At 38.8% G+C, this 21,427-nt stretch overlaps 1 protein-coding gene across 2 annotated transcripts in view; it reads left to right on the top strand.

The window, feature by feature from the left end:
• Positions 1–108: 108 nt before the first annotated feature.
• Positions 109–21,427, top strand: part of LOC122664110 — a 29,899-nt gene continuing 8,580 nt past the window's right edge. For both annotated transcript variants that reach the window (XR_006333286.1, XM_043859809.1), the window contains exons 1-7: positions 109–553; positions 1,238–3,982; positions 7,495–7,945; positions 11,736–11,964; positions 12,894–13,058; positions 16,901–17,173; positions 17,285–17,530. Coding sequence is in view for 1 of the 2 variants with exons in the window: in XM_043859809.1 (XP_043715744.1) it covers positions 109–553; positions 1,238–3,982; positions 7,495–7,945; positions 11,736–11,964; positions 12,894–13,058; positions 16,901–17,173; positions 17,285–17,530 (4,554 nt within the window). In the remaining variant the exon portion in view is untranslated. The remainder of the gene's footprint in view (positions 554–1,237; positions 3,983–7,494; positions 7,946–11,735; positions 11,965–12,893; positions 13,059–16,900; positions 17,174–17,284; positions 17,531–21,427) is intronic.

A 21,427-nucleotide genomic window follows, 5' to 3' on the forward strand; every position in this document is an offset into this window, starting at 1 on the left:
CCGTTTTCCTCGGCACTGCAACTACCAATAACCAACTCACTAGCATATACAAGCCGAGTCGAACTCGGAGCTTCGCCTCTGCCACTTCGCTCGTAAGAGTAAAAAACGATGGCAGAGAGAAGCAGAAGCAGAAGCAGCAGCAGCAGAACTCACAGTACTGCCACCAATAAATCTAGCGAAGAAGAAGAAGAGAAGATTAACGATGTAAATATTTCCGATCTATTGCCACTGGAACTCATGAAATCAGAGATAATTCCTCAAATACCGAATTGCTCAGATTCGGCCGTTGATTGGTTACCAGACTTTGCTGGTTTCTCATGGATCGCATACGGTGCTTCTTCGCTTCTCGTGATCTCCCACTTCCCTTCGCCGCTCTCTAAGGAAGAAAGCCTAATTGGTCCCATTTTCCGGCAAGTGATCGAGCTATCGTCTGACGAGTCTGTGTTGGTAAAGGCTGTTGCTTGGTCTCCGTCCTTCCCTTCGGAAGGTGAGCTGGCGGCAGTGGTGGAGAATTGTGTCTGCTTGTATTCAGGGAATTCTCGAATTACTCATGGTATGCTGATTTTCTTTCAAGTTCATTGCTCCTTTTTTTGTCGATTTTGAGTTGAATCATACCAATGTGAAGGTGTATCCATATTCAATTTGGACTAAACTATTATCTGGTTGGTTTTTCTGCCGCTCCAACCAACTCCTTTTATATCTTTTGGATGTTTCTCAATTTTAAATTTGGACACTGAAACATATCACAAGTGTATTGGCTGTTGATGCTTTTACTCAGCAGTCTTAATGCTTAATATACAGCAGAGAATACTTTTAAAATGTACATGCTATAGTGTGTACTATGGTACCTAATCCTTGGTTGCTGTTTATACTTTTATGCTTCTGTGTACTGAAATTTTGTACTGCTGTGACAGATTTATTCTACTTTAGTTATGGAGATGTTTGATATTGTAGTATGTAGAAATAACTCTGTAATTGGTAATATTAATCTTATTACAAAATAATGGAGGCTTGTCTGTTGAAGAATATGGATGAGAGATTAAAAATTGATGGGCCTCATGAATGGTTTGGATAACTTGAAAAGAATGCTGGATGATCTGCATCAGTTGATTTTGTGCATCTATTTGCATTTGCTTGGGAGGAGATTATTGAACAGTTTTTTTTTTTTTTTTATCACTTCTAGATAATTATTTTCCCTTTGATTTCTTTTAAATTATTGTTTTATTCTCATTTTCAGGTTCTTTTTGTTGGAGTCATGTTGGAATACTTCTACACTCGTCTACGGTGGACACCATCAAATGGACTGGCTCTGGGGATGGTATAATTGCAGTGGGAGTTGATGTAGCATTGTGGAAAAGGAATAGCCAGAGCTGGGAAATAGTATGGAAATTTAGAACAGAACAGCCTCAAACTCTGGTTTCTACAACCTGGTCAATTGAAGGGCCTGCAGCGATTGCAGCATCTTTGGGTGTATCAGACAATGGAGATTCATCTTCTCTACCTGATGGTGCAAGTAAATGTGTAGTTGTTTTTCAGAATGATGTGAAGCATGGATCTCTGAGAGCTGAGTTACACCATCCTCAGCCTGTTTCAATGATTCAGTGGAGGCCATTAATTAGAACACAGTCAAAGAAGGATATATTGCATTCCGAAAAAGATGTTCTGCTAACATGCTGCTTAGATGGAACTGTACGGCTGTGGAGTGAGATTGATAGTGGAAGAGCTAAAAAATCCGGTAAGGACGCCAATGATCAGAAGCACATTAGGCGATCATTTCATGTTACTGCTGTAATTGAAATAAACCAGTCAATGAATGGAACCTTGGGCAGAGATATATTTGTGACATGGGCAGTAGAATTCAGGGGTTTGATTAATACAGGTGGAGCAAAACAATGTCTATCAACAGGAAAAGAGAATAATCAGCCTGGCAGGTGTGAGTGGTTAATTGGGTTTGGGCCTGGAATATCAGTTAGTTTCTGGGCTATTCACTGCCTTGATGACATTTCACCATTAAGGTTCCCACGAGTGACTCTATGGAAGAGAGAGTTGTTAGTGGGTACGGAAGTAAATCATCTTCATGGTACTGGTGACTCAAATACTAAAAACCTACCACTTTTCACTAAAGCCATTACAATGAGGAGTCAACTCTTTGGTCCACCGGTCATATGCTCTTTGATTCAGTTATTGCCTTGTAATTCCATGAGCTGGTTACAATTATACACTCCGTCATCAAATGATATGGAAGATGGATCTTTAAAACAGTCTGGAAAGGAGAACTGCTTATCATGTTCTGCTTGTGGAGTTTTAAGTCTAGATGGTCATAGTGGAAGAATCTCACAAATTGCACTACATCCTTATAGTTGCGAACATGAACTTCTTGTTTCTTTGGATTCTAATGGTTTCCTTCTTTTCTGGTCACTTTATACCGATTCCAGTTACAGTTTGGGCATGCCAATGGTGGGTCATAATTCATGGAAACTATTAGGCAAAACTTTAGTCCCAAATTTTTCATCTTTGGATTATAAGAGCCTGAGATGGGCGCCGTCAGTTTTGAATCAGCACCGAGTTCTTCTTATGGGACATTCTAAAGGAATTGATTGCTTCATTATTAAAATTTCTGAAAGTGAACAAGAAAAAATATTATGTCATAGGTTATGCACAGTCCCTTTCTTTGGTCATAGCTGTAGTGATGCACCCACCAACATCTTTGCAATCCCTGTGCCTTCAGACTCTGGGCAAACCTTCATGTTTGACAATTTTATGTTGATAGGAGTATGGATGAAGGAATTTCAAGCTTTATCATGGAAAGTTACCTTACACTCTAAGGATATATCTGAAAGCATCTGTGAATGTAGTTTTGACACCAAAAATGGCGCATGGGTACATGAAAATGCTTTTGCTGGGAAAAGGTATTATGTTGTTGCTGTTCCTTGCTCATCAATGTTTCCAGATCCTCACAACCTTGACCAAGTTACAACCGTGGCTGTGGTCTGTCCAGGTACACTGATGCCATATGTACAACAAAATTGGAGTTCTCCTGATGGTTTGTGCAGGAAATATGCTGCATACCACATGGCTACAGGCTGTTTGGATGGAAGTCTAAAACTATGGAGAAGTGGTCCTGCAATATCATCACCTCCACATCTTGCGAAGTCTCCCTCACCCTGGGAGCTTGTGGGGATGTTTTGCGTGCATCCTGGTCCAATTAATGCATTGTCGCTTTCCAATTGTGGTAGGAAGATTGCAACCATCAGCAAGGCAGGCCATTTAGATAATGTAAGCACTCTTCATATATGGGATTCCATATGCCTCATAGGTGGTGGAAACTTTTTAGTGGAAGATAAGATATCCTTGGATGGGGCTGTCATTGCTCTAAATTGGTTAGCCTTGGGAAATGGTCAATTACTGCTTGGCGTTTGCATGCAAAATGAGTTGCGGGTATATGCTCAAAGACGTTGTGGTCGTCATATGGTAAAGTCTGAAAAATCATTGGACATGCATATTTGGTTTTGTCTTGCATCTGCTCGTACTAATCCAGCTATTCAAGACTTCCTTTGGGGGCCCAGGACAACACCTATTCTTCTTCATGAGAGATACTTTTGTCACTTCAGTCAGTGGTCATTCCATATGGATGAGGAATATCGAGCTAGGTGCTATAAAAAATATGCTGAAGATGATCCTCATCTTTGCAGGAATGGAGAAGATACAAGGATGCTTTCTGCAATTTTTACTGACTTCAATAGTTGTAATGTTGAAGAATTATCCATTGATGAGAGGGGTGAAAGATGGAATTCCATTTTGCCTGGGTTGAAGAGTGCAAAAATTGATTCTCTGTTCAACAATTACTTTCTATCAATGGCTCAACAACAATATAGTTTAACACCCAAAATTGGTTGGTGGAACATGCTAGAAGTTGCAGAGAAATTGGGTGGATCTTTGCCTATTTATAATCCTGAGGCACTCCTTTTCAATATGTATGCAGGTATGCTAATTTGGTTGTGTTTTACTGTCTAATTCTTTACATCAGTTTCAAGCTTAAGAAATCTGTGAGAAAACCATTTAAAGTTAATTAGAATTATTGTCCATCAGACACTCAAATACACTGGAGGATGGTAACTTCCTTTAATTTTCTTTCCTTGGTGTCTGTCTAGTTGACACTTGACACCCTTCATTGATGTACACTTTTTCTGTAAAAGATACCATAATTAAAATATATTCTGAGGAAATCATTTTATAATTTGTTAAGAAACGGTCTGCATGACAAGTGGAACAAGATGAGATAACTTGAATGTCAGATACATAAACAATAGAAACATCTATATCTTTCCTGATGAGTAGTTCAAGAGTACATATACCAATCTATGGATGAATGCAACAGCCCTTTGGCCTCTGCCTCTTTTTTCCTATCAGACAGTTAGTTTTCAACTTTTCCATTATTACAGAAGGAATTTATTTTACACGCTTCTTTTCGAACAGGTTTTTTTCTGTCATGGTTTCTTTTGATACCGTATAATTTAAATCTCTCTGAAATGAACCATCCCAGATATTGATCTTGATTTGGATTTTGTTTCCCTTTTCTCTTTTGAGTGGTAAACTCATATCCTTGATCTAATGTTATACTGAGTTTCTGATTAAGATTTTTTATTAGTTCTTCATTACTGAGATTGAATGGATGTTTGAATTGATTTTGAGAGTACTTGATAAACAGTCACAGACCACAAATTGTATGACGAACACTGAGCAGGGTCTTTAATGGCAGTCATGTTTGATACTAGGGTATGAATAATGGTTTGATGTGCAAAAATGGTGGTAGCAGTAGAGATAGAATCAGAGAAGATGGATTTTTTGAAGTATACCTCAAGGAGTGGAGAATAAGAGTATTACAGGTATAGAATTTTGGAGATGATGACATATTCAGTCCCTAAAAATGTATTATGAAATGAACGCAATAAACTTAAGTGCGTAAAGCGAGTTGTAACTATAATGAAGGTGTTTATTAATGAGTAAAAAGATAATAACTTCCAATAAGGAAAAATCTAATTGACACCATAGTTGTCACGGCGTCTGGGTGACCCAAGGCATTGAAGGGGGCCTGGACCCAAGGCACCACCAACAGGGTGCCTAGGCGTCGCCTTGACAACTATGATTGACACCGTGGCTGGATCCATGAGGGAGGGTACACAACACCCATCTCACTGAGTCACTGGCCACTTTTCAGTCCGAAACAAGTAACAAAATTGACTTGTTACCTGTTTGGGGCTGAAATTTGACTGGTGAGATGGTTGTGATGTACCTTATCACCTGGACCACACATGCTTGCTGCATTGTTATTTGGTGTCAGGCTATATAATACCAATCATCATGTCAGCTACACAAACCCTACTATTGAATTTAATTGTCAAACAGAATAAAGTAAAAAAAATGAACAATCCTTTTGAATGATAATGCATTTGAATTAAGTTAGTTTCTTAATGTATTAGAGAGAAGAGTACAGGTAGTGGAGTTGACAATGGTCCTTGGAGTTGCCAGTCTGGAATTTACTCCCAACCCCCATCCATCTGATTGTATGAATTTAGACCCTTTATCCTTGTTGGAAATGGGAAGAACTTTCCTTGATTCAATACATTATGAATTAATTTATTGTTAATAAATGAATTATCTATTTGTTTTTATGAAATAGACAATATTAAGCTTTTCAATCAGAGATAGTTTTTTGGGTTTTTTTATAAATGCCCCCCTGAAAATGCCCATTTGTCCAAATGCACCCCTACAACTTTTCTAATTGCAAAATCCCCCCTACTTTCAAAATACTGTAACACTTCAGTCCAGTCCGTTAATTTGGGACGTTAAACGTTAGTATCAGGGAATCTAATGACCAAAGTGCCCTTCTGATAAAAACCCACCAAAATTTAAAAATAATGACCAAATTGCCCTCATCTTCCCCAAATCGTTTAGGGTTTCAAACTGAATTTTTTTTCCCCAAATCGTTTAGCAATTATCTCAACAGTTAGATCTAGGACAATCCTAATCTCATCCTTGACCTGATGCTTTAAGCAGACTATGTTTGCATCATCCAGTAAAGGGGTTGAAAGTAATTAATCTCTGTAATTCAAGAACATCCTTGTCAGATACCACAAATCTTTGTTTTAGAAGAACAATATCACAGGTCCAGGTCATCCCACCAAATGTTCTGTAACCCCAGAAGCCACCCTGTATTTGAACCTCAAATGGGCAAAGGTGTACCTGAGTGAAACCTCTCACACGGACAAGCCATGTAAGCTTAACCATGTTCTATGTGTATTCTTTTCTATGAATCTTCTATTATGGACCTCACTATCACACACCCTTTGGATGCCAAAATACTAACACTCTACCTGCCTCATTCTGCAAAAGTTTTTTACCAAGAAAATAAAGGACCTCAGTAGATGAGATAAAGTTCCTCCTCTGGGCCTTAATTAAAGGGTAAACCAGGGAGAAAAGAGGAATGGTTTTCCTGTGAAAGAGAAACCCCCATTCTATTAAGAACCAACTTTTGCCCTTCGCTCTTCTTTGAGCAGAGAAGAACTTTCAAGTTTCGGCTTCCCTTAACTCTTCTCACCTCTAGCTCTCACTAATTTGGATTTGATTTTGATTCTTTCTCCATATTTAAATCTAATAAAGTTCCAGAAAAGCTCTGTTGGCAATAGTAGTCCACGGGTCAATGCCCTCATCATCCATGTTCAGCTCTTGTGTCGATTTGGTGGTTAAGCTTGAGTCCGCTCAAGTTGCGGATGTTAGTTCCCTGCAGGTTTCCAACAGAAATACCACACGAGTGAGGGAAATAACAATCTTGGGAATCAAAAGATGAGTGTTTTTTCTGAAACACAAAAATGTCTTGGGATCCATTTCTGCAATCATAGGAAACTGCATTTAGTTTAGATAATTTCGTTAAACAAAACATTGGATGAGTAATTTGGGTAACCTAAACGATTTGGGGAAAAAAATTTCAGTTTGAAACCCTAAACGATTTGGGGAAGATGAGGGCAATTTGGTCATTTTATTCTTTAATTTTGATGGGTTTTTATCAGAAGGGCATTTTGGTCATTAGATTTTCTGAAACTAACGTCTAACGTCCCAAATTAACGGACTGGACTAAAGTGTTACAGTGTTTTGAAAGTAGGGGGGAGTTTACAATTAGAAAAGTTGTAGGGGGCATTTGGACAAATGGGCATTTTCAGGGGGCATTTGTAAAAAACCCTAGTTTTTTTGAAAAGTATATGGCAGTTGCATTATTCTGTGGAACATGCGGCTATCAGATCCACAAATTTGAGACCACATACTCTTAGTGTTCACGTTTTTTTTTCACTAATTTTTATGGTCTTTGGACTAAATTGTACAAATCTCTTTGCCCTGACATTCTACATCCTGTAAAGATTTTACTTGGTAAGTTTATGTCGGTGATATTTTTTTTCTGATTTCAAGTATTTTAAATCATCCGACTCTTACTGTTCTCAGGGAAGTGGAAACGTGCATATATTGCCATACAGCACCTAGTGAAATATCTTAAATCTGATAATGCTTCTGTTACCTGTCAGAATGGTAGTCTTATCATTCCCCAGATACATTTGTCAAAGTATTTTGAAGAACTTTTCTCCACAAGTTTGGGTGATAAAGGATTACAATGGGGTGGAGATGCTTCAATGTTCTCATCTTCTGCACAATTTGAGACAAGCTCAACTCAGTTTGGTGGATATAATTCAACTGTCAATGGTACCAATAATATGTTTACTTTCTCCTCAGCAAAATCTGAAGTCAATAGCTTTATCGAAACTTTGGAGAAAACCAATGACTTTGTGGCTATGAGTAATAGTGAGAGGATGCAAATGCTCGCACTTATAGATCTTTTGGGTGAAGTCAGTGGTTCATGTTCTTCAGCTTATGACAGCCTTGATGAACCTGGTCGAAGGTATTCTTGGATAGTGGATTTTGTAATTTTTTTATTTTAACTCGAACACCCTTTGCTTTTTTTTTTTTGTAAGTTTTTAAATCTGTCAGCTATTAACCCGTTCTTGAATATTTTCAATTAAGCAGCAAAAAACTCAAAATATATTGGGGGACAACCCAATAACCATGGTGGCGATAGGCTTGCAACCTTATCTTAAGAACCTAGAGGAAAAAAGCTAAAAGAGTTTTGAAGAATCCTTATGCACCTAGAAGATCATAGCCAATGGAATTTTGCCATAACCTAATTCTATCTTGCCCTGTACATTGCATTATTTGAAAAAAAAAATAAAAATCCTGACCATGGTTCCTTGTGTGAAGAATTTTAGTTGTGGCTGAAATTCGAATTGGTGTATTCTCAACCAGAACACATTTGAGAATTCTCTGGACTCTGGACAAGGTGCCATAACCGGATGCGAGTCCTGCTTTTGCATGGCTAAGGGAGGGGTAGATTGCGGTTGGCCCTACCTTTGTTATTCCTTGCACACATTGTCATTGTTAGACATGAACCCATATTTTCTTGTTGGCAGCTTGAGCTTTTACCATCTCACCAAGCAATGGCTCCTTTTGCAGAATTATGTGGATAATATGTAAAAGATTTATAATGGGTAACAGATAGGCTAGAGTTTGTCATGTTTTACTCAATGAATTCATTTTTCTGTGTGGAAAAAATTGTGAATTTTTTTTTACCGGGAACTATTTATCTTGATTGTCAACTCCTTCCTCTCATATTTAATTTGATTCCTTATTATTAAAAATTTGGAAAAACCAATACATTGAGGAATAAACAAGAGTCATGAAATTAAAAGTTGACTGATGAGCAGAGCACATAAGCACGAACTTGATACACCTACTACATATGAACAATTAAAGAAAAGCAGCTCATGTAATAAATGTGACACCCTTCTTTAACTCTGTGTGTGCATGCCAAACTCGACATGAAAACCTAATTAGGCAATAGTAAAACAGTCTCATTCAAGGCTGTTTCGCCTGTTTGGTTCAAAGGGCACATTCCAAGACATAGCTTTTGTGTTTGGCGTACGCTTACAAACTGTCTCCCAAGTCCCAACTCAATCTTTCCGCATTCACTGGCATCTAAGTGTCTCTCCTGCTTGCTGCCTTTGTTGGAACGGCTTAGAAACTATTGATCATCTGTTCTTCGAATGCTCCTTCTCGGCTTCTATTTGGTCTGGAATCCTCATCAAATGCTGGCCTTGAAGAAGAAGGATTCTGCCTTTTCAGAGAGAGTGGAAGTGGATACTCCAATCTTTTGGGAGTAACTCACACTGTGACAGAATCGCCTTGCTGGCTTTTGGGGCTACCATTTCGCATATTTGGATGGAGTACAACATTAGGAGCAAGGTACTAAAACTCGGAACTCGACCCCAACTTGACCCTGGGAAAAACCGAGATCTCGAGATCTCGGTCGAGTTGGTGCATTTTTTTTTCCAACTCGAAACCTGGTTTCGGTGGGTTTTAGACCTAGTTTGGGTCTGAAACTTGATAGTCAACCTATTTTAGGCCATTTAAACACAATGGTACTATCAGATTTTGCCAAAACAAAGTCCAAATAGGAGTTTCACTTCCGTCCCTAGGTTGGTAGGCGGCGACGTACTAAAATACCCTACTCTACACATAATTTAGTAATAGAAAGTAATCAAAACATTCAATTAATGTAAAACAACTTAAATAAGCATTAGAAATGTTGAAGTGATACATCAAACTGTTTAACAATGTTACAACTATCATCATAAAATTTGATTGAATCACGCATTCAGTCCCCACTAGTGCCACATAGTCTTCCCATGTCATAGTGTTGTTGTACTGTTGCACATAGTTTTCCACAGCAATCATATAAGAGTTGTCATCAACATATGCCAAGTCCCCTTTGAAAAATGCTTCAAATTTGAGATGAATCTTTCAATTTTGTAGCTGAATCAACTCTCCGGTTGGTTGTACGTTGAAATCCGGAGGTAAAATGAGCTCACAGCCTTCACAGGGGAAGAAAAGAGGTTCTGGACAGAACTCGATCGAGATGTCTTGAGTTCTGTCGAGTTACAAGACTTTTAAAGGATAAGATGGGTCGAGATCTGGGTCGACCCCATGATCTCGACCGAGATATTGCACTTTTAGAACCCGTATTAAGTCTCGTCTCAACCCCTTGGAAAACCGAGTCGAGATCTCGCGAGTTCTTGATCTATGATTAGGAGATGGACTACCAACTCTAGGTCTTTCAGATAGATTTGGGATTCCATCTCTGTGGATGTCAGCTGCAAATCCAAATCCTTCTCTCCTTCCCCCCTCCCCCTAGGGGGACGGTTAGCCCTATGTATTGTAGGATGTTCTCTTCTCTCCTCTTCTCCCCCTGAATTCTAGGGGCTTCTTGTATTCTTTCTCTTTGGTAATGAATTTTTTATTCACCCAAAAAAAAAAAAAGAAGCTGCCTTTGATTTCCATCCTTGTCAAAAGCATGGGTCTTCTCTCCGGTCAGAAAAACTTTCTTCTCTCTACTAGAAGAGGAAATCAAATTGTTGTTTGGCCAATCTATTGGTTTGGATGCTAAATTTGGATGAAGGGTTCCGGCCAAGGTCAAATACTACTTATGGACTTATGCTAAATACAGCATTCTAGCTGTAAGCCTCTTAAGCTCTTGATCTATGAGGGTTTTTCACTTTTTGTCTTCCCAATGTTTATCTCTGTGGTTTATGTGCTGCTGAATCAGTTCCTCACTTACTGGTGCACTTCCATTCTCTTTTATAGGGATGGGCAGAGTGATGCCTTCTCTTTCCTCTCAGTTATTATGGTTTTGAAGAGGACAACCGTTCACTTCAAGGGAGATGAGTGTCTGACCCAAAAACAAAAAAAAAAGGGAGATGAGTGTCTGGTCTCTCATGCTTTGCTAAATGAGAGGACTTTCCAAAGCCCAGTGAAAGTTGCATATAGGGTTGCTTCAAAGATTGAGAAAATGATTTTATGGGCTTTTATTGTTTAAATTTTGTGGTATGTATGCTACTAACAGTGGAAAAGACTGGAATTTGTCTTCTGTCAAATCCAGTCAGTTTGTGTAGCCTCTCCTTTGGGAACTTTTAGAGTATACTAGGCCTCAATTCAACTCAACTTCTTCTCCCAATCAAATGGCTTTGACCATAGAGGTCCTGTTTCACCATTCAACTCTGTTTATAGCCGTGGTTGTCGTCAACCCAAAGCCTTTCATATCTTTTTCATCACTGCTTCCCAAGTTAATTGTGGGCCTGGATTCTCTATCTTTTAAATTTCTTGACTTACAAAAATGACTACATAAAGTGTAGATGTTAAATGGTCAAAACCGTCAAACCTCTTTTATCCTCCTTGAGGCAAGCTAAACATGCAAATACAGATGAGAGACTAAAGGTTGCCTTTGATGGCAGATGTTAACGTCTGAAATCCTATGGTTGCATTGTATGCAATTAATTTAAAAATAAAAATAAAACTTCTGACCGTTCACTTGGTCTAATTTGGCGGTTTGTCTTTGTTTTAGCATAATAATATAGAAAAACTTGGACATCAGTGCAGTGAAGGACTCTTCTCTGTATATGTGGGCATGTGTATGTGTCTATGTAAATCAACATCAACTACTTATTGACTTCTTGTCATTTTCCTATTATTCTTTTCTTACATTCTTGTTATTGTTGCTGATCTTTTCAGTTGCAAATGTTTTGTTTATTCATAATAGTGATAATTTCTGATTTAGTTTCTCCTTATATTCTCATTTGAAGGTTTTGGGTTGCATTGAGGTTTCAGCAATTTTATTTTCTCCGAAGATCTGGAAGATCTGCATGTGCAGAAGATTTGGTTGTTGACTCCGAGCTGATGGGATGGGCCTTCCACTCTGATTGTCGAGAAAATCTCTTTAGGTCTTTTCTCTCAAATGAACCCTCATGGAAGGAAATGCGGAATTTGGGTGTGGGATTTTGGTTTACTAATTCAGCAGAACTGCGTACAAGGGTAACATGAGGATCAGTTCCTTTTATCAGATATTATCTTCCATTGATTTTGTGTTAAACATTCTTTGTTGTAAGGGATTATGTGGGGGTTCCTGGCTGACAATGTGATGTTCATGGGGAATAAGGGGTGTATAAATAGTATTTATAGTCTATAATCTAAGAGTGATTAAAATATTTGTAAAATGTGAATAACTGATATAGACATAATGTGAACATTAATATTTAGTAAACTAGTAAATATCACTGTATCTGAGCAGAAACTACTGTGGTTTGTTCCTCATGGAAACCCCAAAAAGCAATTTAGTTTCTTCTGAAGTGTTTGATCCTCGGATCCCTTTCTATTATAAGTTCCAAACAGCTGCAGCTGTAGCCCATTTTGTTGACATCAGTGACAGTCTTCTCAAAACATATTGACAACTCTTATCAAGTATTGTTCACGCTTCAGATTCCTGAAATAGGATGTTTTCATGTCTTTGCTTTTTAATTTTCTAAATCTTATTTTCTATTATCATAGCAAACTTAGTAATGTTACAGCATTGTTTCAGTTTGGACTCACCAGAATCAATTGGGATAGATTGTGTATGGTTGGTCTGGCTCTAACAGTTATGTGACGGTTGTTTTGCTGTATTTACCTAGTATGGTTATTGTGGTCTTCTCCTCTAACTTGTTATCTACACAATAAACGAATGATGTATACTGAAAAAGGGGGCTTGCTTTTGGTTGAGCCATTGTAATTGAATAAGGCTGGAATTTTGCTAGTTATTATTGCTTTCCTTAGAGCTAAATATACTTGTCTCTCTCTAGACTCTGTCTGTGACTTTCTAAATATTTCTATTTTATCACAGAACCTTTTAACGAGTATATGGTGTATTTTTTTGTTGCATACAGAAGTACACTTGCTTTTCTGACACAGGGTGCTTGATGATGTAGATGGAGAAGCTTGCAAGATTACAATATTTAAAGAAGAAAGATCCAAAGGATTGTACTCTTTTATATATAGCATTGAATAGACTTCAAGTTTTGACTGGTCTTTTTAAGATCAGCAGAGATGAAAAGGACAAGCCTATGGTTGCATTTTTGTCACGCAATTTTCAGGTATGCATATTGTAGAAAACCTAGGACCTGTAACCAGTAACTCTAGAGAGAAGAAAAGAGAAAAGAGAAGATGGAAATTGTAAAATACTTGAATTAATCAATTGATAGGTAATTACAAATAGACTAAACTAGGCAATGTGGGACTAAAACCCACATTGCCGACTATACCTAATAACAAAATAAATAAACTAACCCCAAAAGGACCAGAATACCCCCCACGGTATTCTGGATTACATATTCCAACACTCCCCCTCAAGCTGGATTATACAAATAAGTAAAGAAAGAAGATCCAGCTTGAACTAAAGAAAAAAGAACTCCAAATAATGCTAACACTCCCCCTCAAGTTGGCGCATACAAGGTACTAATGCCCAACTTGAACAAAATGGAAAAAAAAAACTAAGTTGCAACAGAATCCAGTTTGACATATGAATGCAGCTCCCAAATAAACCTTCAAGAACTTGAAAAAATAGATTTTCAAAACTTGGACAGACATGATCAGCAAACTGGGACTGGAATGTCTTCCAAAAAAGGTAGCTTTCAACGATCTTCAATAGCTATCCAGTGATGAATCTCAGATTGTCATAGTGATGGGGGATATACTTGGAAGGAGCAAACTCTTAATGGCAAGATGTAAATAATCATAAAAAGGATGGACAATAATAAATGGTAGGGTACTAGGTAGTAGGCTAGTAGCATTAAATACCTAATAAGTTAAAACTGAAAAGGAAAAGAGAAAGGAAACGTGAGGAAGGGGGAGTCAACAAGAGCTAACGTGATATGAGTATAGTGACATAAGATGGGGGTAATATGGGAAAATTAGGTTAAAATAAAATAAAAAAATCATAGAGAATGATGTTATCTCCTTCCTTACGACTCAACAGAACCAGCAAATCCAGCGGAAAAGGAAACCTGAGATTTGAAGAATAGCAGCGGTCTCCCATCTCCACCGTGAACCAGAGGCGGAAACTTGAGAATCGACCATACCAATATCTCTTCTAAAGGCTCTGGTAGTTCAATTTGATAGCAAACAGGGAGATTTCTTCGCTACTCCAAATCAAAGTCGCATTCAGTAGAGAATAAAATCAAGGTCAGATTGCAGTATCTGGTTTCTCCAGCAGATCAACACAATATATCGATGAACCAAGAACAAAGCATCAATTTCATGGCATTCAAAAGAACCAAGCAGGGATTTCCAGAAGGGGAGACTTGATCGATCTTCAAAAAAGAAGAACCAAGGTGCAAAAAAACTCCAATCTACAATCTCCCAGTTGTTGTACATAACTGATTCAAAAAATTGGGCAGAATCGATGCAGCCATCGACCAATCCTTCGATCCAGAAATACTATAACCATAGCAGCGACAGCCAGAGGCGGAAAAGAGGTGGATTAGAAGAATCAGCAGTGGCAAAAGCATCGACTTGAGGTAGCAATCTTGGATTCAGCAGAACCAGAGCCCTATCAATAAAATCGAAGGAAATAACAAGTAACCTGGAATTTCAGCAGCAAATTTATATTCCTCAACTATCGACTGCAAATTTGATCGGAACTAGTGAATAAAATCAGTAATCTTCGACTCAGAAGTAAACTCGAGCAACAGTTTATGATAACCATGGAAATCCGAACATAGCAGCAGCAGAAAATGATAGCAGATTCGAAGCTCCAAAAAACTCCAGAGTAGCAGCGATGCAGACCAAGAATGATGGCATGCAGTGCTGAAACAACCAGAAGAAGAAACCAATACAAAACCCTAGTTCTCCTTTTTTTATGAACTAGGGTTTCTCCATAAATCGGAGAACCTTGAAACGACTCTCAAACCGGCAATCTTGCAGAGAATCAGTCACTGGTTGTCTAGCTCTGATACCATGTAGAAACCGCTTCCTTTAAAAGGCCGACCTTATAGGAAAGGGAGGAAACAATATGTATATCATACAGGAGCTCTAACACGGCGGACTATCCAAAGGGGGACACGGGTGGATAAATAATTTTTTAACACTTGCCCGCTCCCAGGGGGACTCGATACCGTGACCCCTGCCTGCTTTGATACCATGTAGAAAACCTAGGACTTGTAACCAGTAACTCTAGAGAGAAGAAAAGAGAAAAGAGAAGATGGAAATTGTGAAATACTTGAATTAATCAATTGATAGGTAATTACAAATAGACTAAACTAGGCGATGTGGGACTAAAACCCACATTGCCGACTATACCTAATAACAAAATAAATAAACTAACCCCAAAAGGACCAGAATACCCCCCACGGTATTCTGGATTACATATTCCAACACATATAATTTTCTATCTTTACTGAAAGACTAATTATACTGAAAAATCATATTGAAATTGGAATCTGTTGGGGGTAATGGATCAAAATATGAATCGAGTCCCATACTTCTGATAGAAGTAACATGTCCAAACAGTTTTCTGATGCTTGTGTTGCCTTCATTATGACTTTGAACGTGCCACTACTGTCCAATGAGCATTACCTATAAAGTAATAAACTAAAAGAACAAAGAAGAAGCTTATTGAAACTGATTCTTCAATGACTTTGCCAGATAAGATAATGATAACTTATTTTAGCGTTACTTTCTGATGTCTGTTAGTCATTTTTAGTCATGTATGAATCAGCTCTGATAGAAATCTCCGAATTGAGCGTCATCTAAGGTCCTTCCATTTTTCATTGGTGCTTGACATTGAATTGATATTTGATACCAAAGTTTAAAGTATCGGTATCAGGTATCGTATGAACAGGGTGATTTCTAGAGACGTATCATATCGTATTGTATTGTATCGGAGATACGTATAGTACACTGCAGATACACATGGAAATACACTTTTGGAGCAAAAAACAATATAAATAAGCAATATATAACATGTATCATGCATAAACACTAAAATGGAGAGCAATGTATAAGTGCATTCAATTGAAATTGTTATAAAGGATGAGGTTTCTTACATGTAATAATAGTCTATTGCCATGAAGAGTTTGATGCATCAACTAACTTACTTTTACCTAAATCAATAGATTAAAAACCATGATTTTACACAAGATCAAGTTTTTTCAGAAAACCTACCTTTTTCTATGAAGTCTCCTTCAATCTCTGATCTCAGCTTGTTGGATGATGCAAAAGGATGACGTTTTAGCACTCCTTGATTTGTTTTTGAGTGTAGATTAGAAGCCCCAACTCCAAAAGTGTGAAAAAACTTGGTTAAATGGAAGATTTCAGACTCTCGGTTGAGAGTTGCCCTTCTTTTTTCCTCCAGAATGTGTGTTGTATCGAGTCTGTGACTCAAAATGGCTTTTTTGGTTCATATCGACGGTATCGATGGTATCGGTATGTATCGAACCATATTGGCTGATACATATCGATACGTATTGATACATACTAATACATATTAAAGCACCCATAGAGCCCCTTCACCAAACATATTGATGGTATCGATACATATCGGTTGTATCGTATTGTAGCGGTCGATACATGTCGATACCATCCGAGACGGTCCATTTTTGAAAAAGGAGACGTATCGGTACCAACCGTTACCAATACGATACGATACGAATCGATACTTTAAACCCTGTTTGATACTACCCTTGAAACTTCGTGTTTTTGTTTTCATATAGTTACCAATTATGATTTCCTTATGTATAGCATTCTGCCTATTGGGTTTATGAAATTGTTTACTACCATAGAAACCTCACTTTTATTTTATCATTCATTTTTAAAGTGCACACTGCAAAGTTCTGCTCATTCTACATGTGATATTGACATGATAAACTAATCCGAGATTTTACCTTAAATTTCAGCTCCATCTTATTATATGCGCTGATTTCTAAGCTCTTTGTTTCAGGAGGAGAAAAACAAGGCAGCTGCTTTAAAAAATGCTTATGTCTTATTGGGAAAACATCAGCTGGATCTTGCTATTGCTTTCTTTCTACTTGGAGGTGAACCTTCTTCTGCGGTCACTATCTGTGCCAAAACTCTAGGGGATGAGCAGCTTGCTCTTGTTCTTTGTCGGCTTCTTGAGGGTTACGGCGGACCGTTAGAGTGTCATCTTGTATCAAAGGTTCTGCTTCCTGCTGCTATTGAGAAACAGGACTATTGGCTTTCAAGTCTTCTTGAGGTTTGGAAATAGATAATAAAAGTTCTTTGTATTCTTTTGCGGAGAATCTGCTCATGTGGATAACTGTTATAGGTCTTGGCCTTTTCTATGACAACTCTCCTTAATATGCAGTGGACATTAGGGAATTATCCTCAATCATTTCTGAGCTTGCTTAGTTTCGAAACTGATTTGGCATTTAAGAAGCCTGCTCTCCTATCCAACAATGCTGTTTTTTTAGACCCGAGTGTTGGTCAGTACTGCCTAATGCTGACATCCAAACATAGAATGAGGAATTCTGTAGGAGAGAGTGTTGTTGCAATGCTGGCAAGGTGGGCAACCTGGATGACTGCTACTGCATTGAACAGATGCGGCCTTCCGGTAAGTTTATTTTACTATTGTTTTTAATTATGGCATCCAAATGTTGGTGTGCTTTTTAGTCTAATCTTCCTTTTCTAATTCTGTTGTTGGTTCTTTGGAAAATCCTGACTCTATTATTGTCACACCCCAATCCCGACAAGGGATAAAATATAATAAAAAGGGTATGACTAGGATGCTTACCAACATCCTAAACCGCCTCCAGGATCATGGACGCAGTGGCTTACCTCACAGTCATAAATGAGAATCAGATCAATTATCAGAATAACGGAAGACTTATAATAAAGACTATTGATCCTCATTTAGAGAATAACTACAATGGTAATAAATACATAAGGTGGATTATCCTTGAATTTAAAAGTTAATACAATTGAAATTGTTTTATAAATACAGAGAAAGGAATGAAACATACATCCAACAATATAATATCGAAAACAACAAGGAGAAGATAAACATCAACGGTCGTAGACCAGCTTCGCATCCACATCCTTTACTAGGTCCTTTATCATCCACTGGTACCATATAATCTGCATCACATTCTAAAAAGAAGGATTCCCCGAGGGGTGAGCTTCCACTAGCCCAATGAGCAGGAAATTGAATCCACACACACACAACAAATATAGGACTGCAAGTCGAACCTGATGAGCAAACATCCTTGACGTCCCATACCACCAATGATGATTCACACATCAGATCCGATTTACGGTCATGCAACAAACACAACAATATGATATGCAATATGAATAATGATGATGATTATGGTGAGATGTAATGTAGGCATGAATGCTATGCTGTGTAGAGTAATGGAATTGTATCCCTGGTACCGACACACCCTCGATCCCCAACGATACAACACTATTAATCTACGACATAGTAAGGCCATATCCCTGGTACCGGAACACACCCTTGATCCCCAACGATATACCCCTAACTACGTCAGTGGAAGCCTGCCAGTCCCAGAACACACCATTGGTCTCCCAGCAAGCCTCCGATAATCTCAACCACGGTACCAAAACTTACCCTTGATCCCCGGGCTGGATTATCAATAAGGTGATACGGTGTAAGAACTTACACATCTACCTTCCGTATCCCTTTAACATAAAAATCAAATCAAATATGCAACATGCTATATAAAACTATCGTATCGAGAGGTATTCCGGGTACATCGACGTCCCATACCATCTAGTACCCAGGTACCAGCACGACACGGCATATGACAGGCCAAATATAATATATGAAGAAAGACATTAAACAAACCACAGTATCATCTCATACAATTTCAACCACATTTGTAACACATAGTCATCAATTATCACACACATGAACACATTCATAGATAAACAGTATAAACATGTATTTATGCATGAAGTGCATCACATAACATGAATGCATCAAGCACAACATTTAATCATAGAAGCACTCAAAACAAAACAAGATCCAATCCCCACTCACAATATAGTTCGTGTTCCGTTGATTTGATTTGTCATTCGATGTCCGCTAAGTGCGTCTCCTCACACAATTAATGAAGCCTAGGATAGTGTAGAAGAGTGTTAGAAAGGGTGGGGGAAAGTCCCTTAGGGGAAACCCCATAAATTACATAGCCAGTAGGCCTTTAGGGTAGCACGGATGCAAGCACGGTTGTAGGCAGGGCCTTGCATCCGCCTTTGCATTCGATCAAGCCATGATATAGTTTTGAAGGTGTTCTTTAACCCAATTTGTCCTACTTGGATCTTTAAGTCCCAAGGACAAGGGAAGGGTGTCCTAGGGTCTACTAGGGCTTGGTTACATCATTAAATTCATTGGGTCTAGAGAACTCAAGGGATTGAACTCCCAAATGTCACATTATAGGGTTTTGAGTAATGAAACCCAAACTCAACAACAAGGTTGCAATGAGGGGTTCTAGGATTGTACTTAGAGGCAAGGCCTCATTAATGAGGTCCAACACTGAACCAAGGTCACCTCTTAGGTTCCAAGTGGAACCTCAAGGTCCAACCTTAATTTCCAAAGTTTCCCAACCCAAAACTAATGAGGGAAAGGGGGTTTAAGGGCATTAAAGGTAGATCTTGGTACTATAATAAATCGATTAATTAGTATGGTTAGGGGCACCTTAGGTTGTAATTATACCCCCATTAAACCCTAATGAGTTCTACTCCAATAGCCACGAAGTAGGCAAGGTCACCGACATAAAACTTAGATTCTAAAGTTGCTGTCTAAACACATTAGTCAGGTTTGAATCCATTTTTGAGGATCACACACTCATATTGGGTCTAAGGTTTCTTCATAGTAATTGTAGCCCTTCGAGTCTAGTTTATAACGCAAGTTGAATCATATCAATACGATATGTGTAGATCAAGTTATGGTCAAAACAGTGGGTCAAGGTCAAATGTCAGCAGTTCTGGGAACGGGCGGTTTTATGGGTGGTTTCTCAGAGAGCATGAAACCGTATGTAAAACCGACTTTAACAGGGGCTCAGGAAGGGTTCTTCTAGGTGTGGTTTTATGTGTGGTTTTACCTCAGATGTGAAACCGCAGGTAAAACCGACTTCAACAGAGAGCTTCTTAAGAGATGGTCTTAGGGTGGTTGCAGGGGTGGTTTCTCGTAGGTCTTAAAACCGCAGGTAAAACCACCTGCTCCCAAACTCCAAAATCAAAGGATTTTTCACCAAGGCTTTCACTTCCAAGTAGATTGGAGGAAAGGAAACACCAAGAAGGCTTTCTCCTTGGCACATTAGGGTCCTAGGACCCCATTAGGCCTATGCAACCCATTGATTCAATAAAGGAAAGCAAGGAGAACCTCATTTAGGGCATAATAAGGTAGAAACCCTATGTCTATTGATGGGGATGGGATTGGGAGCTTTGAGGTTAGCCAATGGAGTCAAATAGTTCCACAAAATCAAGGCCATGAGTTCCCATCGATTCTTGGGTCTCAAAACAAACCCTAGACCGATTCTCCACCATGGCTTCCAACCCCAAAACCCAAAATCGATCAAAGAAGGGGAGGAGATTCTAATGGCTTACCTTACCAATGAGAGGAGCTCCACGATTTGGCCACCAAGAGATGTGGTTCAAGCTTCAGCCAAGCCCTTCTCCCTTCTCCCGTCTCCTTCCTTCACTTCTTCCTTCTTTCCTTCTTTTCTTCTCCTTTCTTCTTTCCTCCACGATTTAGGTTGGATGGGAGAAGTAATGAGGGATGAGTGCTCTCTCCCCCTTTAGACTTATTTGTAAAAATGGGTCTTGGATCTTTTAAGTCAAATGGGTCAAGAGGTAATGGGTCAACCCATGGTCTTATTTAGGGTAAAGGAATGGGTTAATCCATCTTTGGGTCAAATAGAGTCAAATGGGCCCTCAAGTTAAATGGGCCTCTTAACTAAATGGGCCTGCCCACAGGTTTCAAATAGAAAAGAACCCACTTAGGGATGGGTCCATCCACCATGGGATTATAAGCCCATCACACGCTCCCTTAAATAAGTGGGACCCATAATTGAAATATGCCCTATTCAACCATAATAGCTCGGGTGGTTCAAACCCCGACCCGCACTTTGAGAACATCGAAGGAAAGGGTAAATAAATAAAACTAAGGGCTAAAACTTACTTCTCAGCCGTCATGGTTTGTCACCCATGACCCGAACAGTCTCGCCACGGCAGGGTCAAGCTCATCACTGAACGGGGTGTCCAAGTGAGGCAACGCTCCGAGGTACACGCTCTGGTACTCTTCACTTCCCGGATTAGTACTTGGAGGAAAATCAATGAAGTCACCGTCAAAGAATTTCCCCCACCGTCGGTTGAGGAATCTTTCCTCCACAGGCAAGCCCGTATTGTGGTCAATGATTTTGCAGCTGGATTTGACCATCATGGAGAACAGGTCACCAGCATACATGGCAATGATATCTACATGTCACGA

The sequence above is a fragment of the Telopea speciosissima genome, chromosome 6 (genome assembly GCF_018873765.1).
Source record: "Telopea speciosissima isolate NSW1024214 ecotype Mountain lineage chromosome 6, Tspe_v1, whole genome shotgun sequence".
Classification (NCBI taxonomy): domain Eukaryota; kingdom Viridiplantae; phylum Streptophyta; class Magnoliopsida; order Proteales; family Proteaceae; genus Telopea; species Telopea speciosissima.